Source organism: Heterodontus francisci, chromosome 4, assembly GCF_036365525.1.
Source record: "Heterodontus francisci isolate sHetFra1 chromosome 4, sHetFra1.hap1, whole genome shotgun sequence".
Classification (NCBI taxonomy): domain Eukaryota; kingdom Metazoa; phylum Chordata; class Chondrichthyes; order Heterodontiformes; family Heterodontidae; genus Heterodontus; species Heterodontus francisci.
The window spans coordinates 173154979-173180741 of record NC_090374.1 but is presented as its reverse complement, the minus strand read 5'-3'; the positions used below and the strand labels follow the sequence as shown (position 1 = coordinate 173180741).

The window sequence follows — 25763 nt, the reverse complement described above, 5'->3', positions numbered from 1 at the left end:
ACTTTAAACAAAAATCTTGTTGAATGATGCAGCCTTTAAATGAGGTTATGATTTACAGAGCATTTTGCTTCTTATTGTAGGAGCATAGAATGGTTACAGTGCAGAAGGAGGCCATTCGGCTCATCGTAACTGTGCCAGCTCTCTGCAAGACAAACTCAGCTAATGCCACTACCCGGCTTTTTCCCCGTAGCCCTGCAAAGTTTTTCTCTTCAGATAATTATGCAATTCTCTTTTGAAAGCCACAATTGAATCTACCTCCGTCAGACTCTCAGGCAGTGCATTCCCGATCTGAACCACTCTCTGCATAAAAGAGTTTTACCTCATGTCACTACTGCTTCTTTTACCAATCACCTTAAATTGGTGTCCTCTGGTTCTCAACCCTTCTGCCAATTGGAAACAGTTTTTCCCTATCAACTCTGTCCAGGCCCCTCATGATTTTGAACAGCTCTATTAAATCTCCTCTTAATCTTTATCTGTTCCATCTTTTCAACAGTCTGCTGACAAGACAATCCTTTATGCAGTAGCATCAATCCTGGTGAACTGCACAAACAGTTACGACATAAAAGAGAAAATCCCAGAGTTGGTTGAGTTGGCCAAGTTATCAAAGCAGCATGTACCCGAAGACCATCCAAAGGTAAAATAAAAGAAAGATTTGCATTTCTATAGCGGCCTTCACAACCTCAGGATATCCCAAAGACTTTTACAGCCAATGAAGTACTTTGGAATTGTGTTCACTATTGTAACGTAGAGAAAACAGCAGCCAATTTGCACACAGCAAGCTCCCACAAACAGCAACAGATAATCTTTCTTAGTGATGTTGGTTGAGGGATAAATATTGGGCAGGACACTGGGGAGAGCTCTTCAACATAGTATGCATGGGATCTTTTGCATTCACTTGGGAGAGCAGATGGGCTCTCAGGTAAACATCCCATCCAAAAGATGGCACCTCTGATGGTGCAGCACTCCCTCAGTATGAGTGCTGGGAGTGTCAGCCTAGATTTTGTGCTCAAATCTTGGAGCATGGCTTGAACCCACAACCTTCTGACTCAGAGGCGAGAGTCCTACCCACTTCAAAATGCTTCAAAACAGAGGTGCCTCTCTCCAACTTTGTAAACAAGCCATCACTGTGTAGTAGGAGGGGTGGGGGCAACCCCTCAACAGGGCTGCTGCAACATCCAGGCAGGGGTGGGAGTGGGCCTCTAGGCCTGCCGGAAACATTGGGCCCACAGTCTGTTGCTGGGAGGCCGCTTCCAGGCAACTAAATTGGCGCCTGCCAAAACTTTGAGGCCAACTGGAAAATTCCAGTCAGCATCCTATAATTGGCCTTAGTAAGGTCTTAACGAGCCATGTTGGCTAACCATCGCATGTGGGTGGGTAGCCTTGCCACCCCTGCATCCTGCCTCCACAAAAATGGCCTGGAGTGGGATGAAGCCGGGGATATGGCACACCAGTCAATACTGGTATTTTCATCCCCCCACAACATCTCCACTCCCGGTCCCAGTGGGGTCTAAGAGATCAAGCTGTTCGTTTTTTTTTTACACAAAATGGTTTGAAAGTGAGAAGGAAATATGAAACTGTGAGATCATTGTAAATGTGAACTGATCACCTCTCTTGTTTTGACAGGATAAAAAAGATTTTGTGATGTTGCGGGTCAAGCGTTTGATCAAGGTTGGTATTGTCTCAGCCCTTGCTGTCATGCTAAAGGCAGACAGTGCTATTCTGACAGACCAGACCAAGGAACTTATGGCGAGGTAAGTTGTTCTTTTCTGTTTGGACAAGGCTTGAAAGGGAATCAGATGCACAATTAAACCTGAACAGTTGATTGGGCCTCAATTTTAATATTTCTCCCAAAAGACACCATCTCCAACATTGCAGCACTCCTTGAGTACTGCACTGAAGCATCAGGCTAGATGATGTGCCCTAATACCACAGTGAGGCATGAATTTGTGACCTTCTGACTCAGAGGCAAGAATGCTACCACTGAACCAGGCTGGCACATAATAGTATAAATCAATGTAGCCTACACCCACATACATTTACCAATTCACATTGGACAGGGACATTCTTTAAAAGAAAGACTTTCATTTATATAGCGCCTTTCCCAACCTCAGGACATGTCAAAGTGCTTTTTGTGATGTTGGTTGAGGGATAAATATTAGCCAAGACACGGAAAGAACTCCCCTGGTCTTCTTCAAAATAGTGCCTTGGGATCAGTGACATCCACGTGAGAGGCAGACGGGGCCTCAGTTTAATGCCTCAACCAAAAGATGGCAGGGAGATCAGCTTGGATTTTGTGCTCAGTTCTCTGGAGTGGGGCTTGCACCCACAACCTTCTACTCAAAGGTGAGCGTGCTACCCACTGAGCAATGCGTGATACCTGAAAAGCACAGCATCTGTCACACCGTATCTTGTGTACTGTACATCATCAAAGCACTGTGTAATATTCATGTACAATTGAATACCATTTTCAGTTTAAAAAAACCTCAGTTTTTTAATAACTTTTTTCTAAACTGCTTCTGAATTGAATTTCTCTCTGGTTCTTTAGGGTGTTCCTTGCTTTGGTTGAGGATGTCAGAGATCATGGCAAAATTGTGGCACAAGGCGGTGGAAAGGTAACAACATAGAATTACAGAGAATCTACAGCACAGAAACAGGTCATTTGGCCCAACTGGTCAATGCCAGTGTTAATGCTTCACGCAAGCCTCCTCCTACCCTACTTCATCTCATCCTATCAGCATATGCTTCTATTTCTTTCTCCCTCTTGTGTTTATCTAGCTACCCCTTAAATGTATTTATACTATTCACCTCAACCACTCCATATGGTAATAAGTTCCACATTCTCACCACTCTCTGGGTAAAGAGATTTCTCCTGTTGGATTTATTCCTATTTGATATATTAGTGAAAATCTTATAGTTCTGGCCCCTAGTTTTGGCCTCTTCTACAAGTGAAAACATCTTCTCTATGTCTACTCTATCAAACCCCTTCATTACTTTAAAAACCTCTATCAGGTCACTCCTCAGTCTTTTGTTTTCTAGTGAAAAGAGCCCCAGCCAGTCTTTCCTGATAAGTCTAACCTCTCAGTTCTGGCATCATTCTTAAATGTGTTATTTGTTGGCATAAATATTTTCAGTTGGGCATTGATGTCACACACACTGCGAACAACTAGACTTATTGGATATTGATATTGATATAATGGATATTGAGAATAGTTACGCTAATGATAGCTATGCATGTTCATGATCTTGATGGTGAGTGATAAACCAGATTGGGTTATAAGACTATACTGATGGAAATGAATAATTAATCTTTACTAATGGATTCATTCTTAATTACAGTATATGTGATTAAAACATCAATGCAGTACGCCATTGCTAAGCACCCTAAAGGCCACATTTTCATCTCAATAACCTTAATAAGCAGTGCGTACACAAAACCTGATATTTCAGTTTGCCCCACAATTAGTACAGGGCTTGTGTTCTGCTTTTGAAAACTTGAGGCTATATTGAGCTCCACATTGTGGTGATGTGTCACTATCAAGGGCAGTCTTGGGTTTGGAGAAGTGCACATCCCCTGTCCACACAATATTGAATTGAATTGTTCTTTGTTCTGCTGAAATATGAAAGAGAAAATCTTTTTCATCTGAACCTATCCCATTATCTTATGAAATCCATGGGCCAGGACTGGAAAGTTATGCTCCCCCCTGGGAGCAGGCTGGGAGGCCAGGTGGCAATTCATGGCCACTTATGGGCCTCTTCCCACTGTTGCTGGTAAAGGGCACTTAATCACATGGGGAGGCCGCCCAGCAATATCTGGCTGCCTCTTTGTGAGCTGGGGTGGGGACCCTCCTGATCGGGCACCCTGTGCCCCATGGAGGGCCCTCCCAATGACATGGGCTTCCCTGCTGAAACATCCCGCCCTGCCCTCGCATTCGAGCCCCACCTGCCACCCCTCGCCAGGGCCTGGCTGATCGGCCCCAGCAAGCCTTGACCCCACTTACCTTCTTCTCTGGCCTCCATCGCTGGCTGGGTCTGGAAATTGCTGCAGTCCCAGCAGTGGCCACTGCTTCCAGTGGCTCTGCTGGGACTGAAGAGCTGCCTGCCCTCTGATTGACCAGCAGTTCTTGGAGGTGGGACATGCTGCCTCGGGGCGGGGGTGGCGGTGGTAGGGGTTGGAATCCCCTACTGCAGGCAATTAATTGCCTGAGGACCATAAAATATGATCATGCCATCCAGGGCTAGCAGAGGTGGGATTGAAACTGGCTTTCCAGTGGGTGGGTGGGCCACCACCTACTTGTGAAATCCCAGCCCCCGAATTTCCCAACCCACCAACAACAGGACAAAGTGTGACAGTGGAAGGCATAAGCATGATGGACTAAAATGCAAGGGAAAGCAAATACAAAGAACATTTTATTTTTAAAAAAGTTATGGACCTATCCAATACTTGGCATTTCCTCGTTGTGTTCTGCAATTGTTTAAACAGATGCCTTTGGTTTTTGAAGGTCATATTAAAGGATTACTAAGCGTAGCAATCAAATTGGAAGAAGTCACTTATGTCATTATGAGATCAATGACAAAGAAACTTTTTAAAGGCTTTGTGAAAAGGGTAGGGAAATAGGATGAGATAAATAGCTTTCAGAGAGCCAGCACCGTGTGATGGGCTGACTGGCCTCCAGCTATGCTGTAAAACTCTAGCATTCCATCATCTCTCTACACACTGCTTTATCTCATTTGTTTACTCTCTTATTCAGACGTTACTGCCTCTCGCCCTACATGGCACTGACGTTGGTAAAGTGAAGGCGTCCCATGCTCTCGCTAAGATTGCTGCTGTCTCTGACCCAGAAATAGCCTTCCCCGGCGAAAGGGTAAGTGAGAAAATCTACAGTAACTTTTTTTTTTATTTCCAAAATATACTTTATTCATAAAAATCTGTAAAAATTACGTTGCCAAACAGTTTCCAGACAGCACCAAAAAATACAAACATTGCAAGGGAGATCAGTTTCCTTCAATACTGTCATGAGTTTCTTCCCAACCCTTCCGTTTCACAATTGTCATGTCAATTACAGTTTTACATTTACAGCAATTGAGAATATTAACGATACAGTTCGAGGGGTTTCCCATGGATCCAGCCCCTCAGTCCAGCTTGGTGGGGGAACCTTACACTGTGGTCTTTCCCCATTAAGCCTTTGCTGCGGCTGCCCCAAGCTTTAGTGCGTCCCTCAGCACGTAGTCCTGGACCTTGGAATGTGCCAGTCTGCAACATTCGGTGGTGGACAACTCTTTGCGCTGGAAGACCAGCAAGTTTCGGGCAGACCAAAGGGCGTCTTTCACCGAATTGATAGTCCTCCAGCAGCAGTTGATGTTTGTCTCGGGGTGCGTCCCTGGGAACAGCCCGTAGAGCACAGACTCCTGTGTTACAGAGCTGCTTGGGATGAACCTTGACAAAAACCACTGCATCTCTTTCCACACCTGCTTTGCAAAGGCACATTCCAGGAGGAGGTGGGCGACCGTCTCTTCCCCACCACAGCCAACGCGGGGGCATTGTGCGGAGGGGGCGAGACTTCGGGTGTGCATGAAGGATCTGACGGGGAGGGCCCTTCTCACCACCAGCCAAGCTACGTCTTGGTGCTTGTTTGAAAGTTCTGGTGATGAGGCATTCCGCCAAATGACTTTGACGGTCTGCTCGGGGAACCATCCGACATGATCCACTGTTTCCTTTTCCCGTAGGGCCTTGAGGACATTCCGTGCAGACCACTGCCTGATGGACCGGTGGTCAAAAGTGTTTTCCCGCAGAAACTGCTCCACAAGGGATAGGTGGTACGGCACCGCCCAACTGCATGGAGCGTTCCGCGGCAATGTGACCAGGCCCATCCTTCGCAACACCGGGGACAGATAGAACCTCAGCACGTAGTGACACTTGGAGTTTGCGTACTGGGGATCTACACACAGCTTGATGCAGCCGCACACGAAGGTGGTCATCAGGATGAGGGCCGCGTTGGGTACATTTTTCCCGCCCTTGTCCAGAGATTTGAACATCGTGTCCCTCCGGACCCAGTCCATTTTAGATCCCCAGACGAAGCGGAAAATGGCTCGGGGACTGCCACGGCGCAGGAGTGGGGTATGGGCCAGACCTGCGCCACGTAGAGCAACAACGTGAGCGCCTCGCACCTGATGACCAGGTTCTTACCCACAATGGAGAGAGATCGCTGCCCCCACATGCCCAGTAACTGAGCAAAGCAGATGTGAGTGGTGGTCACGGATGACTGCACTGGCCTTGATTCAGATTTCCTGATGAACTGAGTGAAGACTCACTTTAAAGAAATTCTGGTTACTTTCTGGCCCAGTTAAATTAGACAAGCCTGTGGAGTTGTGGGGCCGGATTTTCAAAGGGCCTCGGGTCGGGAGCCGATGCGAATGAGATTCGAAAATTGCAGTCCCGGAGGTCGTCTCAATGTGAGGGTGGGAAGGAGGGAATGGGAAACCACTCGCCTCCAATTAACAGTCCATTGAGCTCTTGGAGGAGCTTGTTAAGGGGCCAGGATGGGAGCTTGGGGGAGGGGAAGGCTGGGGGAGGGGGAGTCTGCACAGCAATTTTCAATGAGGATTCCAGCAAGCCCGACCAGTCTGGTGCATGATAGTGTACGGCTGTTGGGCTCGCAGTGGGCAGATGGCAAACATCTTTGGCGGGAGATGAAATGTTTGGGCCCACAGCAGTCTTGTGCTGGGCCCAGTGCAGGAAATGTTTTTTTTTATTTTGGAAGTACTGCCTCACCTTTTTATTCCACGGGCCCTCCATGGAGCTGTCTGCTCTCATCGGCAAGGTAGTGGCGGGCTGCATCATGGCTGCTGCCTGCCTTTGTCACTCATGCTCTGCAGGCAGCTCCTACCTCCTGCAGATGCTCAGTGCCACTAATTGGGCATTTACATTTGATGATTGTGTTGCGTTAAGTGAAGCAGCTGAGGCACGGGGTCGTTGCCTGGAAATCATCCAGGCACTGGGTTCCCAACCCTGCCTTGAAAATTCACCTCCTGATCTTCAATCCTAGAACCATGCAGTAGTTTTAGTCATTTCATAATTTTGTGTAACATACAAGCATTGTTGTTATTTTTATAGTGCCTTGGAGCATTTTACTACATTACAAGGAATGTATAAATCTAAGTTTTTATTATTGCTACTCAGTCAGATAACTGGCCTGAATTGAAAATGAAGTCAATAATACATGAAGGGGAATTATCTCATGATTTTGATTGGTGGTGTTGTGTAGTCCAGATAAATTAGCCTCAGGGAATTTTATAAAACTTGATTGTTTTTCTCATGTTCCCACAATTACCATTGATTAATTAGATTACTGCATGTTTTTTTTTATCACACTTCCCCAGTGAGCATCACTGACAAGGCCAGCATTTGTAACCCATCCCTAATTGCCCTTGAGAAGGTGGTGGTGAGCCGCCTTCTTGAACCGCTGCAGTCCATGTGGGGTAGGTATACCCACAGTGCTGTTAGGAAGGGAGTTCCAGGATTTTGACCCAGTGACATGAAAGGAGCAGCGATATAGTTCCAAGTCAGGATGGTGTGTAACTTGGAGGGGAACTTGCAGGTGGTGGTGTTCCCATGCATCTGCTGCCCTTGTACTTCTTGGTGGTAGAGGTCGTGGGTTTGGCAGGTGCTGTCTAAGGAGCCTTGGTACATTGCTGCAGTGCATCTTGTAGATGGTACACACTGCTGCCACTGTGTGTCGGTGGTGAAGGGAATGAATGTTGAAGGTTGTGGATGTGGTGCCAGTCAAGTGTGCTTCTTTTTCCTGGATGGTGTCGAGCTTCTTGAGTGTTGTTGGAGCTGCACCCATCCAGGCAAGTGGAGAGTATTCCATCACACTCCTGACTTGTGACTTGTAGATGGTGAAGAGGCTTTGGGGAGTCAGGAGGTGAGTTACTCACCGCAGGGTTCCTAGCCTCTGACCTGCACTTGTAGCCATGGTATTTATATGGCTGGTCCAGTTCAGTTTCTCGTCAATGGTAACCCCAGGATGTTGATAGTGGGGGATTCAGCGATGGTAATGCCATTGAATGTCATGGGGAGATGGTTAGATTCTCTCTTGTTGGAGATGGTCATAGCCTGGCACTTGTGTGACGCAAATGTTACTTGCCACTTATCAGCACAAGCCTGGATATTGTCCAGTTGTCCAGGTCTTGCTGCATATGAACACGGACTTCATCCATATCTGAGGAGTTGCTAATGGTACATCCCCACATCTGACCTTACGATAGAGGGAAGGTCATTGATGAAGCAGCTGAAGATGGTTGGGCCTAGGACACTACCCTGAGGAACTCCTGCAGTAATGTCCTGGGACTGAGGTGATTGGCCTCCAACAACCACAACCATCTTCCTTTGCACTCGGTATGACTCCAACCAATGGAGAGTTTTCCTCCTGATTCCCATTGGCTCCAGTTTTGCTAGGGCTCCTTGATGCCATACTCGGTCAAATGCTGCCTTGTTATCAAGGGCAATCACTCTCACCTCACCTCTTGAGTTCAGCTCTTTTGTCCATGTTTGGAGCTGAGGTCAGGATCTGAGTGGCCCTGGCGGAACTCAAACTGAACAGGTTATTGCTGGGTAAGTGCCACTTGATAGCACTGTTGACAACACCTTCCATCACTTTACTGATGATTGAGAGTAGACTGATGGGGCGGTGATTGGCCAGATTGGATTTGTCCTGCTTTTTGTGGACAGGACATACCTGGGCAATTTTCCACATTGTCGGGTAGATGCCAGTGTTGTTGCTGTACTGGAACAGCTTGTCTAGGGGCATGGCCAGTTCCGGAGCATGTCTTCAGTACTACAGCCAGGATGTTGTTAGGACCCAAAGCCTTTGCAGCATCCAGTGCCTTCAGCTGTTTCTTGATATCACGTGGAGTGAATCGGATTGGCTGAAGACTGGCATCTGTGATGCTGCGGACCTCAGGAGGAGGTCGAAATGGATCATCCACTCGGCACCTCTGGCTGAAGATGGTTGCAAATGTTTCAACCTTTTCTTTTGCACTGATGTGCTCGGCTCCTCCATCATTGAAGATGGGGATATTTGTGGAGCTTCCTCCTCCGGTAAGTTGTTTAATTGTCCATCATCATTCACGACTGAATGTTGCAGGACTGCAGAGCTTTGATCTGATGCGTTGATTGTGGGATCTCTTAGCTCTGCCTATTGGATGCTGCAATGATCACTATATGACTAATACAAAAGAATTAATTTGTTATTGAGCCTTGAGGCAGATTTAATCAGCTCCACATCTCTCAGTAGATTATTTTCCACACTCAAAATAAATTCAGGGATGAGTTGAATTAAGGTCAATGTTCTTATCATCCTGCACATCATTTAGTTATTGGACGAGGGGTTACTTCGTAAAATGTAGGAGACTTCTGGAGAGAAACTAGGCCAACATGTCATCAATTTTCTAAATGCAGCCTCCACTACTTGCACCGTTCCCTCCCATTCCAGGCTTATCTTGGACGAACGAATTGACCATTTTGCATTATCATAGGCATCAATTATAAAGGTGCCACTTTAACCATATTAAGCAGTCTTGCTATTTCGGGCAGTTTAAGCAGCAGTTTGCATCTGGTTAAAGTGCCGCTGCACCATGACAGGTGAAACTGAGCAGACCATTATCTCTGTCTCTCTCACTCTCTCTCTCTCATGTTTGGATCATTACTGGGATATTTAGACGGAGCAGGAAGTGCAGGAATGAAGGATGAAGATTCTCTCCGAACAGGCAATGATGGCTTGATCTAAAATACACATATTCAGAAATATTGGTCTCTCGCCATTCGATTCTCTTAAAATAAACAGATATAGTATGCCATGCTACAGCAACCTGGAACTTCCCTGGCTACGTTATACCGGCCATTGCAGATAGCAGACAAATTGTGCTCACACAAACCCAACTGTTAAAAATGGTGGGGATTGTAATACCAAAAGAATGGGCCAGATTTAGTGGTGAAAATATTGATGGGACTATCAGTGCTCATCGCTTTTAAGGAGGAATAGCAATGCAAAACTGGGCATTTATGAGGCGCTGTGGGCCATCAGCAGCAGCAGAATTGTATTCAACCACAATGGCCCAGCATATCCCCCACTCTACCATTACCATCGAGCTGAAGGACCAACCCTGGTTCAATGAAGAGTGCAGGAGGGCATACCTCAAAATGAGGCGTCAACCTGGTGAAGCTACAACCCAGAACTACTTGCGTGCCAAACAGCGTAAGCAGCATGTGATAGACAGAGCTAAGCGATCCCATAACCAACAGATCAGATCTAAGCTCTGCAGTTCTGCCACATCCAGTTGTGTATGGTGGTGGACAATTAAACAACTAACTGGAGGAGGTGGCACCCCAAATATCCCCATCCTCAATGATGGGGGAGCCCAGCACATCAGTGCAAGTGATAAGGCTGAAGTATTTGCAACAATCTTCAGTCAGAAGTGCTGAGTGGATGATCCATCTCGGCCTCCTCCTGAAGTCCCCAGCATCACAGATGCCAATCTTCAGCTAATTCGATTTACTCTGCGTGATAATAAGAGTGTACTAGGTGTGCCCAAGATTGTACTAGGTGTGCCCAAGAGGGTGCTACGTGATGGCAAGATGGTGTCAGGAGTGCCCAGAATGTTCTCCGGTTGATCAACATTGTGTCCGGTTGATCAACATTGTGATGGGCACAAGGACAAGGCACAAGTCAGGAGTGTGATGGAATACTCTCCACTTGCCTGGATGGGTGCAGCTCCCACAACACTCAAGAAGCTTGGCATCATCCAGAACAAAGAGGCCTGCTTGATTGGCACCCCATCCACAAACATTCATTCCCTCCACCACCGCCGCACAGTGGTAGCAGTGTGTACCATCTATAAGATGGGCTGTAGCAATACACCCCAAGGCTCCTTAGACAGCACCTTCCAAATCTATGGCCTCTACCACCTAGAAGGACAAGGGCAGAAGATGAATGGGAACACCACCACCTGCAAGTTCCCCTCTAAGTCACACACCATTCTGACTTGGAACTATATCGTCGTTCCTTCACTGTCACTGAGTCAAAATCCTGGAACTCCCTTCCTAACGGCACTATAAGTGTACCTACCTCACATGGACTGCAGCAGTTCAAGAAGGCAGCTCACCGCCACCTTCTCAAGTGTAATTAAGGATGGGCAATAAATGCTGTCCTTGCCAGTGATGCCCACATCCCATGAACGAATTAAAAAAAAGTAAATGGGACAACAACTTCTAGCGCTTGTAAATGGAAAGTTAAATGTGGAAATAAGGAAGTTGCTATCTGAGTTGCCTTACTCCTCCACAAGCTTCACGCTAGTACCTCACTTAGAGATTCAACATTGAAACACATGCATGAAGTTGCTGTACTTGCATGATAGATACTCACTAACCTCATCAGGAAGAGTTAGGACATGTCCATCCTGGAGTAAGTAAATCTTTATTGGAATGATAAGTCTTAATTACTGCTAAACAAAGTATCTAGCGCTGAAAATTAACTTTAACAAGTGTGGCGTCTCATTCCTTCAGCTTTTAATTATTGGTGGAGATTTAAAGAATGATTTTTTAAAACTTTTTATTTTGTCTCTTTTATCTCTCTCTCTAAATCCCATCTTTATTTATCTCTCTTTATCTTACTTTCTGTACCTAATATGATATCGAATTAAATATTCTAATTGGCACTTCCTGCTTCAGACTCTGCGCTGCTCCTTAATGATTCTTCAATCTGATTGGTTAGGGAGATACAATGTGATACAATGTTGCTTGCCCTGTTCACACAGGTTTTAGATGCCCTCTAGAGGGTGCTGAGAGTTTTGGATAGTAGGCTGTCAGACATTCCCAGTGCAATAGCCCATAAAAGTCAGTGAGCAAGTACAGTTGTAATGAATGGCTGGTGTTGCTCATTCACCAATGAGAGCCAAATCCAGCCTGATGTGCCCAGAAAGGCGAACATTCTGAACAGAAGCTGTTCTGAGTAAAATATCTTGGTGCAATAGCAGAGTTCCAAAAGCTTGCTTCGTCTCCTATCGTATGTGTAGGTATAAAAAGCAACCATGCAATTAGGTCATTTAAAAAAATACCATTTAATTGTGTAAAGATTGTCTGAGAAAAAGGCATCTTTCTGGCACTTTCCTTTCAGATCTATGAAGTTGTGAGGCCACTCGTCAGCCTGTTGAACACAGAGTGCGATGGTCTACAAAACTATGAAGCCCTGATGAGTCTCACAAACCTTTCAGCAAAAAGTGAGAAACTAAGGCAAGTTCATTTTTTTAAATTAAGCAAATTGGGCTTTTTAGGATCTTTTCTGGAAGAGAGAGAGAGAGAGAGAGAGTGTGTGTGTGTGTGTGTGTGTGTGTGTGTGTGTGTGTGTGTGTGTGTGTGTGTGTGTGTGTGTGTGTGTGTGTGTGTGTGTGTGTGTGTGTGTGTGTGTGTGTGTGTGTGTGTGTGTGTGTGTGTGTGTGTGTAGCATACGATCTTACAGCACAAATGGTGGCCATTCAGCTTGTCCTATCTGTGCCAGTTCTCCAAAAGAGCTATTTAATTAGTCTCACTCCCCTGCTGTTTCCCTATAGCCCTGCAATTTTTTCCTTTTCAAATATTTATCCAATTCCATTTTGCAATTCATTATTGATTCTGCTTCCATCGTCCTTTCAGGCAGCACATTCCAGATCACTGTGTAAAAAAAATTCTCCTCATCTCCCCTCTCATTCATTCGCCAATTATCTTAAATCTGTCTCCTCTTGTTACATAACCACCCGTGGAAACAGTTTCTCCTTATTTACTCTACCAAACCCTTCATGGTCTTAAACATCTCTGTTCAATCTCCCTTTAGCCTTCTCTGCTCTAAGGAGAACAACTCCAGCTTCACTCGTCTCTCCACATCTCTGAATTCCCTATATATCTATTTTGGATGCAAATCTCCCCAATTCCCTCATGATCAATAGCCTTTGAACACTTGCTGTCTGTACTCGCATATTAAGAATTGGCACTTCGGTGAGGTACTAGAGGATTTTTGAAGCCAGTGCAGCTGTATAACAGCCAGATTCAACAGCAGAAAATTAGAAAAATAGAACTGCTAAGGCCATTATCCGTATTAATTATTCATATTCTGCTACAGTAAAACTCGAGTATTTTTGAAGCAATTTTGGTGATCTTCCCAGATCAATGAACACTGGTGCACCTGCAGCAGTTCAATATTTTGTGGTTTTCTGTCATAAAAATCACATCCTAGTGTTCAAATCCCTCCATGGTCTCACCTCTCCCTATCACTGTCTACTGCTTCAGGCCATCAAGCCTTCCAGATCTCTGCACTCCTCCAATTCAATTGTCTTGTGCATTCTCAATTCCCATCACTGCACCATTAGCGGCTGTGCCTTCAACTGCTGTGACCTAGAGCTCAGGAATTCCCTCCCTAAATTTCTCTGCCTCTCTATCTTCCTTTTAAGATGTTCCTTGAAATCTACCTCAATTACCAAGTCTTAATATTTCTTTATGTGATTTGGTATCAAAATGTGTCTAATAACGCTCCTGTGAAGCTCCTTAGGATGTTTTACTGGGTGAAAGGTGCTATGTGAATGTAAGTTGTTGTTGTTTGCAGCTCTTGTGTAGAAAGAAGCTCTGAAATTTGTAGACCTCTACCTGACTTTTAACCTTTCACTGATTCCTGATTACATTTGAAGCTGTAGGAACATAGAAACGTAGAAAGATTTACAGCACAGATGGAGGCCACTTGGCCCATTGTGTAAATGGAATTTAATCCTGAGAAGTGTGAGGTGATGCATTTTGGGAGGACTAACAAGGCAAGGGAATATACAATGGATGGTAGGACCCTAGGAAGTATAGAAGGTCAGAGGGACCTTGGTGTACTTGTCCATAGATCACTGAAGGCAACAGCACAGGTAGATAAGGTGGTTAGAAAGGCATATGGGATACATGCCTTTATTAGCCGAGGCATAGAATATAAGAGCAGGGAGGTTATGATGGAGCTGTATAAAATGCTAGTTAGGCCACAGCTGGAGTACTGTGTATAGATCTGGGCACCACACTATAGGAAGGATGTGATTGCACTGGAGAGGGTGCAGAGGAGATTCACCAGGATGTTGCCTGGGATGGAGCATTTCAGCTATGAAGAGAGACTGAAAAGGCTAGGGTTGTTTTCCTTAGAGCAGAGAAGGCTGAGGGGGACATGATTGAAGTATACAAAATTATGAGGGGCATTGATAGGTTAGATAGGAAGAGACTTTTTCTCTAAGCGGCGGGGTCACTAACCAGGGGGTATAGATTTAAGGTAATTGGCAGGAGGTTTAGGGGGGATTTGAGAAAAATAAATTCACCCAGAGGGTGGTTGGAATCTGGAGCGCACTGCCTGAAGAGGTGGTAGAGGCAGGAACCCTCACAACATTTAAGAAGCATTTAGATGAGCACTTGAAACGCCATAGCATACAAGGCTATAGGCCAAGTGCTGGAAAATGGGATTAGAATAGTTAGGTGATTGATGGCCAGCACAGACACGATGGGCCGAAGTGCCTGTTTCTGTGCTGATTACTCTATGACTCTATAAAGTAGTGTAGTGGTGACTTCATCTTTAAGAAATCGAACCTTTAAGAAATCAGACCTCTGATGCAACTGATGACATCATCATACATATATAAGACACCATTTTTGGAAACACACTCAACACATGGCTTGCAAAAAGCACATACTGACACCAGCGAGGGAAAGACCTGGACCTTGATTATGTAGATAAATAAAACAATAAATAGTGTTTGTGTTGAATCTGAATATAAAACCCGCAGTTATCATTTCATGAAGACTTAAGAAAACACAACACATTACTATAGTAGGTTATGGACGTTCAAGTGCTTATCCAAGTGTTTTATAAATGAGATGAGTGCTTCTGTCTCTCCCACTTTTTCAGACAGGGAGTTCCAGATCCCCACCATCCTTGGGGTGAAAAAATTCCTCCCCACCTCCTCTCTAATTTTCTACCAATTACTTTATATCCATTTCCCTCTCTGCTAAGGGAAATAGGTCTTTACACTCTATCGAGGCCCCTTAGAATTTTATAGACCCCAATTAAATCTCCTCTCAGCCTCCTCTATTCCAAAGTAAATAGCTCCAGTCTATCCAACCTTTCCTTTATTATGTTGCAATGCTGGATGTGTATGATCACTGAATATGGCACATTTTTAGCCCTTTAAGGCCTAAAATGCCTTTTTAGCTTTCAAAATGTAGACTTACTTTCTTGTACATGAAATTTGTGACATATACTTTTTTATTTCTTTCTCATTAGAATTAATTCAGTGTGAGTCCAAAGAAATGTTCAGAACACATGCCCATTTTCAATGTTTTGACTAAAGTATTAAAAGCAATTCTATTTTTGATTTGGGGTTAAGTTATCTCTCTCCTCCCCTAATGTTTCACAAAGGGTTAGCGTAATTACTAGATCCCATTAAACTGACCAATACAAGTATTCTCTGATGGTTAAGTGACTGGAAGATCAATTTCAATTACATACAATTTACAGCACAGGAACAGGCCATTCAGCCCAACTGGTCCATGCTCTTGCTTATGCTACACACAAGACTCCCCCCACCCCTCTTCATCTCACCCTATCATCATATCCTTCTATTTCTTTCTCCCTCATGTGTTTATCCAGCTTCCCCTTAATTGCATCTACGTTATTCACCTCCACATGGTAGTGAGTTCCACATTCTCACCATTCTCTGGATAAAGAAGTTTCTCCTGAATTCCCTATTGGATTTATTAGTGACTATCTTATATTTATGGGTCCCTAATTTTGGACTCCCTCATACGTGGAAACATCTTCTATACCCTATCAAAACCCTTTCATAATTTTAAAGACCTCTATCAGGTCACCCCGCAGCCTTCCCTTCTCTAGAGAAAAGAGTCCCAATCTGTTCAATCTTTCCTGATATTTATAACCTCTCAGATCTGGTGTCATCTTTGTACCTTCCTCAATTCCTCTATATCCTTTTTTTGTAATATTGAGACAAGCACTGTGTACGTTTTCAGCTGTGGCTCAGTTGGAAGCTCTCTTACTGCTGTTGGAGGTGCTGTCCTGTGGATGAGATGTTAAACTGTGGCCCCATCTGCTTGCTTGGGTGGATGTAAAAGATCCCATGGCACTATTTTGAAGAAGAGCAGAGGAGTTCTCCCCAGCGTCTTGGCCAATTTTACCATCGCAAAAACAAATTATCTGGTCATTATCGCCATGCTGTTTGTGGGGTCTTGTGTGCAGGTACTGGCTGCTGTGTTTCCTGCATTACAGCAGTGACTACACTTCAAAAAGTACTTCATTGGCTGTAAAGTGCTTTGTGGCAGTGTTTGTGAAAGGCGCTATATTAATGCAAGTCTTTTCCTTTTCTTGATTGGATTTTATTCTAACAACTAACTGATGGAATGAATCAGGAAGAGATTTTTAATAAATAAATAAATGCAATTTTTAAATGCAAAGGAATAAAGCTGCTTTCAAAATGCCACATGAATTTGCACTTAGTGAAATTGTCAACAGACGACTTTGATGTGTGAGTGAGCAACAGCAATTATGGCATGTTATATGCATTTTTCTAGACATCGATTGACTTAATATTTGGTATTAGTGGGTCATTTGGAGATACTGAAAGAAGAAAATGAACAATGTGATACACTGCTCCAGAAAATTCCATTCTAGCTGAGAGCAAACTCAAAGAAAGGTATGCTGGCTTTTGACAGATATCCCACCCAAGTATATAACCGCTAACAAAAGCAGAATACTGTGGATGCTGGAAATCTGAAATAAAAACAGAAAATACTGGAAATACTCAGCAGGACTGGCAGCATCTGTGGAGAAAAACAGATTTAACTTTTCAGGTCAATGGCCTTTCATCAGAACTGAAAAAAGTTAAGAGATGTAGCAGGTTTTAAGCAAATACAGAGGCAGGAAAATGTGGGGAGGAGAGAAGAGCAAAAAGGAAGGTCTGTAATAGGGTGGAAGACAGGAGAAATTAAATGACAAAAGGGATGATGGTGCAAGGTAAAAGGCGATTGTAATGGGACAAATAAAAAAAAACAGAAGATGGGTCCAAAGGAGGTTTAAACGGTTACAGCAGAATAACAGAGGGGGGAGGAAGCATGACAAATCTGACAAAGAGGAGAAGGATCTTGTGACAGAGAAACAAAGGGACACCCCAGGGGTATGGACCACCCCAGCAGCCAAGTACAGATATTGGACCCCCCACCCGATAGTTGCATCTTTTTGAAGTCCAATTAATTACACTGTCCCATTTTCTAGGCTATTTTTTGGTCAGTTGTGGCTCAGTGGATAACAGTCTCACCTCTGAGTCTGGAAGTTGTGGGTTTAAGTCCCACTCCAGAGAGTTGAGCACGAAATCTCGGCTGATATTCCCAGTGCAACACTGAAGGAGTGCTGTCCTTTCGGAGGTGCCCTCTTTTGGATGAAACATTAAACTGAGGGCCCATTGGCCACGTCGGGTGGTTGTAAAAGATGCCCTGGCTGCTATTTTGAAGTTTCCAGGTGTCCTGCAAATACTTCTCCCTTAACCAACTTCAGTTTTAAAAAAAACAGATTATCTGGTCATTTATTTCATTGCTGCTTGTGGGATCATTCTGTGTACAAGTTTGATACTATGTTTCCTACATTGCAACAGTGACTACACTTCAGAAGAATTTCATTGGCTGTAAAGCACTTTGGGATGTCCTGCAACCTGAAAGGCACTATATAAGTGCAAGTCTTTCTATTTTTAGGCAAAAAATAATCAAGGAGAAGGCATTGCCTGAGATTGAATGTTACATGTTTGAGGAGCATGATCAAATTCGACAAGCAGCCACTGAGTGTATGTGCAACATGGTCGTCTGCAAGGAAGTAAGTGAAAATTAACGGAAACAGTAAATATAGTCTTTATATTTAAAAGTTTTGGGGAAAATTGATTATTTTATTTGTCAACTGCAAACAATTTCAGAAAAAGACATATAGACAGGAGGGGTTGGACTTTAAACTACCTCAGTCCTACAGAAACCAGTCAATATAGGAGTTAAAATTAACTTGGGCCACTTACCACTTATCTGCAAGGCAATGCAGTTCACTCTATTCCAACAATAGCCCAGATCTTGCTGCAGTGTGACATCTTGGTGTAAGCTCTGTTAATTAGACCTTATCCGGCATCCTTTAGTTTGAAATATTTTGTGCTCTATCTTATTGGGAGTTTGAACTTATAAGAGTGTGGTGTGGGCAACAGTGCATCTGGGACCTCAGTGAACGACAGGAGCCACAGTCTATCTCCTTAACCAATGAGATTTAAGGATTGAGAAAGAAACAGAGGAACATTGGAGAAGGAAATCGGATGAATTAGAATCAAATCAGGTACAGAAAGAGAAATAAAGAGAGGAAAGGAAATATTTGAGAGAGAGAGAAACAGGGACAGAAAGGAAAAGTAATTTGGAAAAAAATAACATTTGATGTTTTTTAAATTTCCAACAACAATTCATGACATGTAGAAATGAGACTCCAAAGTTTAAATTGTTCCCTTTCTGGACCAGAGAGGTTGATTGGCATTGCATCAATAATTATTATATCTCTAAATAGGTACTTCTTCTTCTTCTTCTTTGGCCTCCTTATCTCGAGAGACAATGGATAAGCGCCTGGAGGTGGTCAGTGGTTTGTGAAGCAGCGCCTGGAGTGGCTATAAAGGCCAATTCTAGAGTGACAGGCTCTTCCACAGGTGCTGCAGAGAAATTTGATTGTCGGGGCTGTTACACAGTTGGCTCTCCCCTTGCACCTCTGTCTTTTTTCCTGCCAACTGCTAAGTCTCTTCGACTCGCCACACTTTAGCCCCGCCTTTATGGCTGCCCGCCAGCTCTGACGATCGCTGGCAACTGACTCCCACGACTTGTGATCAATGTCACAGGATTTCATGTCGCGTTTGCAGACGTCTTTAAAGCGGAGACATGGATGGCCAGTGGGTCTGATACCAGTGGCGAGCTCACTGTACAATGTGTCTTTGGGGATCCTGCCATCTTCCATGCGGCTCACATGGCCAAGCCATCTCAAGCACCGCTGACTCAGTAGTGTGTATAAGCTGGGGATGTTGGCCGTCTCGAGGACTTCTGTGTTGGAGATACGGTCCTGCCACCTGATGCCAAGTATTCTCTAGAGGCAGCGAAGATGGAATGAATTGAGACGTCGCTCTTGGCTGACATACGTTGTCCAGGCCTCGCTGCCACTGAGCAAGATACTGAGGACACCGGCCTGATACACTCGGACTTTTGTGTTCCGTGTCAGTGCGCCATTTTCCCACACTCTCTTGGCAAGTCTGGACATAGCAGTGGAAGCCTTTCCCATGCACTTGTTGATTTCTGCATCTAGAGACAGGTTACTGGTGATAGTTGAGCCTAGGTAGGTGAACTCTTGAACCACTTCCAGAGCGTGGTCGCCAATATTGATGGATGGAGCATTTCTGACGTCCTGCCCCATGATGTTCATTTTCTTGAGGCTGATGGTTCGGCCAAATTCATTGCAGGCAGCCGCAAACCTGTCGATGAGACTCTGCAGGCACTCGTCAGTGTGAGATGTTAAAGCAGCATTGTCAGCAAAGAGGAGTTCCCTGATGAGGACTTTCCGTACTTTGGACTTCGCTCTTAGACGGGCAAGGTTGAACAACCTGCCACCTGATCTTGTGTGGAGGAAAATTCCTTCTTCAGAGGACTTGAAAGCATGTGAAAGCAGCAGGGAGAAGAAAATCCCACAAAGTATGGGTGCGAGAACACAGCCCTGTTTCACGCCACCCAGGATAGGAAAGGGCTCTGATGAGGAGCCACCATGTTGAATTGTGCCTTTCATATTGTCATGGAATGAGGTGATGATACTTAGTAGCTTTGGTGGGCATCCAATCTTTTCTAGTAGTCTGAAGAGACCACGTCTGCTGACGAGGTCAAAGGCTTTGGTGATATCAATGAAAGCAATGTAGAGGGGCATCTGTTGTTCACGGCATTTCTCCTGTATCTGATGAAGGGAGAATAGCATGTCAACGGTCGATCTCTCTGCACGAAAGCCACACTGTGCCTTAGGGTAGACGCGCTCGGCCAGCTTCTGGAGCTTATTTAGAGCGACTCGAGCGAAGACTTTCCCCATTATCCTGAGCAGGGAGATTCCACAGTAGTTGTTGCAGTCACCGCGGTCACCTTTGTTTTTATAGAGGGTGATGATATTGGCATCGCGCATGTCCTGGGGTACTACTCCCTCGTCCCAGCACAGGCATAGCAGTTCATGTAGTGCTGAGAGTATAGCAGGCTTGGCACTCTTGAAGTCCTTCCCAGGGGCATCTTCGCTGGCTGGAGAATTAATGGCATCACTGAGTTCCGATTTTGTTGGCTGTATGCCCAGCTCATCCATGACTGGTCGAGGCTGGGCTGCATTGAGGGCAGTCTCAGTGACAACATTGTCCCTGGAGTACAGTTCTAGGTAGTGCTCAACCCAGCGGTCCATTTGTTTGTGTTGGTCAGTGATTATGTCCCCTGATTTAGATTTGAGGGGGGCGATCTACTTGATGGTTGGCCCAAGAGCTCTCTTAATGCCATCATACATTCCTCTGATGTTTCCGGTGTCTGAGACCAGCTGAATATGACTCCATAGGTGTTGCCAGTAGTCGTTTGCACAGCGCCTGGCTGTTCTTTGTGCAGTGCTTCTGGCTGCTTTAAGTGGTAATAATTAATAGGTACTTACACTGTTAATTATCAGATGTAACTTTCTGCAGCGAGTTTAATGGACAATTAATGTGTAAATCCAGCTAGTTCTTGAAAATAACAGGGAGGTTGAGGGTGAGATGTTTGTGTGAAGCAATAGGAGGAGCGGCATAAATTGGCCAGCAAGTCTGGAGATTGACAACTCATGGTGTATCTCTTCATCCCCTGTACTCACTGGCCGATTTGCTCATTAATAACAGCGTTTGTTGTTAACACACAATTACTGTTCCGGCTGGATCTGTCCCAATGTGTTATCGAGATAATGAGTAGTATAAATAACCTACAACAAGGGGACTCTTTTACTTTTGAGTAAAGTACTTTAGCAGCAGTTGTTAGAGCCCTGAAGTACTTTTGTTTTTGCTCAGGTTCAAGAGCGCTTTGTGGCTGAAGGAAATGACCGATTGAAGCTACTTGTGCTGCTTTGTGGTGAAGATGATATAAAGGTCCAGCGGGCAGCTGCAGGAGCCATTGCCATGCTTACTGCTAGCCGAAAGGAGCTCTGCCACAAGATGACAAGAGTGGTGAGTTGCCACCAATTGAAATATTGCAAGATTAGAATTCTTAACAAAAGAAGGAACTTGCATTTATATAGCACCTTTCACAACCTCAGGATGTCCTAAAGGGCTTTATTACCAATGAAGTACTTTTGAAGTGTAGATGCTGTTGTAATGTAGGGAAATGTAAAGTAATGTGGAGTAGGGCCCATCTGTCCTCTCAGGGGAACATAAAAGATCCCACATCCACTATTCAAAGAAGAACAGTGGAGTGTCTTGGCCAATATTTATCCCCTGACTAACATCACTAAAACAGATTATCTAGGATCTTGCTGTGTGTAAATTGGCTGTCTCATTTGCTACATTACAACAGTGACTGCACTTCAAAGGTAAAGCACCTTGGGATGTCCTGGAGTCGTGAAAGGTGCTATAGAAATGCAAGTTGGTCAGTACTCCTTCATATGATGATGTCATTGGTTTTGCCATCAGTAAAAAGCACTTAGCTAATGTGCTCTTAGTAACTATCGCTCTTCACCCTTCTCGACCCAGCTGCAGACTTTGACATGGTTGACCACACCATCCTCCTCCAACAGCTCCACCATCATCCAGCTGGTTGGGATGGCACTCACTTGTTTCCATTTTTATCCAAAAAATCACTTGCAATAGCTTCTCTTCCTGGTCCCGCACCATTACCTCTGGAGTTCTCCAAGGATTTATTCTTGGTTCCCTCCTATTTCTCATCTACATGCTGCCCCTTGATTACATCATCTGAAAACACAATGTTAGTTTCCACATGCACTAGGGACAAGACTGGACCATTTGGCCACTCGAGCCTTCTCCGTCATTTAATCCAATCATGACTGATCTTCTACCTCAGCTCCACTTTCCTGTCCACTTCCCATATCCCTTGATCTCAGTCCTGAATATAATCAATGATGGAGCATCCACAACCTTCTGGGGTAGACAATTCCAAAGATTCACAGCCCTCTGAATGAAGAAATTTCTCCTCATCTCAGTTCTAAATGATTGATTACGAATATGCAAACATGTGAATTAGGAGCAAGAGGAGGCCATTCGGCCCTTCAAGCCAGCTCCACCATTCAATAAGTTCATGGCCGAACTGATTACTCGACATTTCCACTTACGTCTGATAACCTTTCACCCCCTTGCTTATCAAGAATCTACCTACCTCTGCCTTAAAAATATTCAAAGACTCTGCTTCCACCGCCTTTTGAGGAAGAGAATTCCAAAGACTCACAACCCTCTGAAAGAAAACAAATTCTCATCTCTGTCCTCAATGGGTGACCCTTATTTTTAAACAGTGACCCTTAGTCCTAGATTTTTCCACAAGGGGAAACATCCTTTCCAAATCCACCTTGTCAAGACCCCTTAGGATCTTATCTGTTTCAATCAAGTCGCCTCTTACTCTTCTAAATTCCGGCGGATACAAGCCTAGCCTGTCCAATCTTTCCTCGTAAGACAGCCCGCCCATTCCAGTTATTAGTCTATTAAACTTTCTCTGTAGTGCCTCCAACGCGTTTACATCCTTAAATAAGGAGACCAGTACTGTTCACAGTACTCCAGATGTGGTCTCGCCAATGCCCTGTATAGCTGAAGCATAACCTCCCTACTTTTGTATTCAATTCCTCTCGCAATAAACAATAACATTCTATTAGTTTTCCTAATTATGTGCTGTACCTGCATACTAACCTTTTGCGATTCATGCACGAGGACACCCAGATCCCTCTGCACCTCAGAGCTCTGAAATCTCTCACCATTTTGATAATATGCTTCTTTTTTATTCTTCCTGCCAAAGTGGACAATTTCACACTTTCCCACATTATACTCCATTTGCCAGATCTTTGCCCACTTGCTTGTCTATATCCCTTTGTATCCCCCTTATGTCCTGTTCACAAGTAACTCTCCTACCTATCTTTGTGTCATCAGCAAATTCAGCAACCATACCTTTGGTCCCTTCGTCTAAGTCATTTATATAAAGAGTAAAAAGGTCAGGCCCCAGCACAGATCCCTGTGGCACACCACTCGTTACATCTTGCCAACCAGAAAATGACCCATTTATGCCTACTTTCTCTTTCCTGTTAGCTAGCCAATCTTCTATCCATGCCAATATGTTACCCCCTACTCCATGAGCTTTTATTTTCTGCAATAACCTTTGATGTGGGACCTTATCAAATGCCTTCTGGAAATCTAAGTATAATACATCCACCGGTTCCCCTTTATCCGCAGCACATGTAACTCCCTCAAAGAACTCCAATAAATTGGTTAAACATGATTCCTTATCCTGAGATTGTGTCCCTATATTTTAAATTCCCCAGCCAGGGAAAAAAAGCCTTTCCGTTTCTACCCTGTCAAGCCCCTTTGAATTTTATATGTTTCAGTGAGATCACCTCTCGTTCTTCTAAACTCCAGAGAATAAAGATCCAATTTACTCAGCCTCTCATCATAGGACAACCCTCTCATCCCAGGAATCAATCTAATGACACCTCACTATACTGCCTCCAAGGTAAATAAATCTATCCTTCGGTATGGAAACCAAAACTGCGCACAGTTCTCCAGGTATGGTCTCGCCAAATTCCTGTATAATTGTAGCAAATGTATGTTGATGACACTCAGCTCTACCTCACCACTACCTCTCCTCACCCTTCCACTGTCTCTAAATTGTCTCACAGTTTGTCCAACATCCAGTACTGGAGGAACAGAAATTTCCTCCAACTAATCTTTAGTCCCCACAAAAAAGTCCATTACCTAGTCACCAATTCCACCACCCCCTGGCCACTGTGAGGCTGAACCAGACTGTTCACAATCTCAGTGTCATACTGGACTTTGAGATGAGCTTCCAACCATATATCCGCGCCATCACTAAAAGCACCTATTTCCACCTCTATAACATCGCCCAATGCTACCCCTGCCTCAGCTCATCTGCTGCTGAAACCCTCATCCATGCCTTTGTAACCTCTAGACATGACTATGCCAATGTACCCCAGGTTGGACTTCCAACTTCCACCTTCTATAAAGTTAAGTTCATTCAAAACTCTGCTGCCCATATCCTTACTGGCCTGTCTGCCCATCACACCTGTGTTGACCTGTTCCCGGTTGAGGAATGCCTCAAGTTTAAAATTCACATCCTTGTTTTCTACTCTCTCCTTTGCCTCATCCCTTCCTATATCTATAACATTCACATCACCAATGACATAAGCACACCCATCAGCTAGTTAGTGGTGCTGGAAACTCTATTGCCCATCTATGGTCATGCCTCCATTTTGTTTCTCCCGGATTCTCCCACGGGTCCTGTCACTATGGTACCTCAAAACAGTTTGCAGTTAACAGATTGGAGTGGGATTTTTGGAAGAAACGTGATTGGATTTTGTTTCCTGTCTTTGTGCATAGACCGCTCAGTGGCTGGAAATCCTGCAGCGACTCTGTATCCACGACAACATGGAAGTTCAACACCGAGGCCTGGTCATTGCTTTCAATTTGATAGAAGCGGACAAGGAGATTGCGAAAAAACTCATTGAGAGTGAATTGCTGGAAATCCTGACAGTCATTAGCAAACTGGAAAATAATGTAAAACGCCAAAACATTATCAATGTGGCTCGTGAATGCCTGGTGAAAGCCATGGATTACTCTCTTATTAAACCAACATCCCAGTCAGGAGTATAAAGAGAAGCCAGTGGAAATGGCGTAGATTACTCAATTAGGTCACACTGTGTGAAATACTTGGCTATTTACTCAAAGCTTGTATTACACTAGACATCAACTTTTTTTTGTAAACAAATTGCCTTTTTGACTTTTTATATAGTCATTACAAAGCATTTGTCAGATTTGTTTAAAATGGTTGTTGACTTCATTTTTGCAGCACACTGTTAACTGGAAAACAAGCATCAAAGATGAGTAAGTGCGCTGTTTTTAATTTTACATTTACATTTTTAATGTTGCACTTTGAATGCCAGGGACTGGAGCCTAAACTTCCTTTGAGCAAATAAAAAGGTTACTCTTAAAAACTTGTTTGAAGTTTCCTATTTGCTGGTATATACTTATACTTTTGTTCAGATTTAGAACAATAACAACAAATTGCATTTACATGGTGCCTTCAACATAGTAAAACTTCCCAAGATACTTCACAGGAGCATTATCAAACAAAATTTGGCATTGAGTACATAATGAGATATTAGGACAGATGACCAAAAGCTTGGCCAAAGAGGTAGGATTTAAGGAACGTCTTAAAGAAGGAAAGAGAGGCTGAGAGACGGAGAGGTTTAGGGAGATAATTCCAGAGCTTAGAGCCTTGGCAGCTGAAGGCATGGCCACCCATCGAAGAGCGACTAAAATTGGGGATCCGCAAGAGGCCAGAATTGGAGGAATGCAGAAATCTTGGAGCGTTGTGGGGCGGGAGGAGGTTACAGAGATAGGGAGGGGGTGAAGATATGGAGGGATTTGCAAACAAGGATGAGAATTTT

The 25763-nt window shown here is 44.3% G+C and overlaps 1 protein-coding gene across 1 annotated transcript in view; it reads left to right on the top strand.

Moving 5' to 3' along the window:
- unc45b (unc-45 myosin chaperone B) overlaps positions 1–25259 on the top strand; it is a 56046-nt gene extending 30787 nt beyond the window's left edge. Inside the window, exons 13-20 of the mRNA XM_068028941.1 lie at positions 494–634; positions 1624–1751; positions 2546–2612; positions 4749–4862; positions 12171–12286; positions 17798–17915; positions 21157–21312; positions 24694–25259. Of these exons, the coding sequence (XP_067885042.1) occupies positions 494–634; positions 1624–1751; positions 2546–2612; positions 4749–4862; positions 12171–12286; positions 17798–17915; positions 21157–21312; positions 24694–24966 (1113 nt within the window). The 3' untranslated portion in view covers positions 24967–25259. The remainder of the gene's footprint in view (positions 1–493; positions 635–1623; positions 1752–2545; positions 2613–4748; positions 4863–12170; positions 12287–17797; positions 17916–21156; positions 21313–24693) is intronic.
- Positions 25260–25763: the final 504 nt, after the last annotated feature.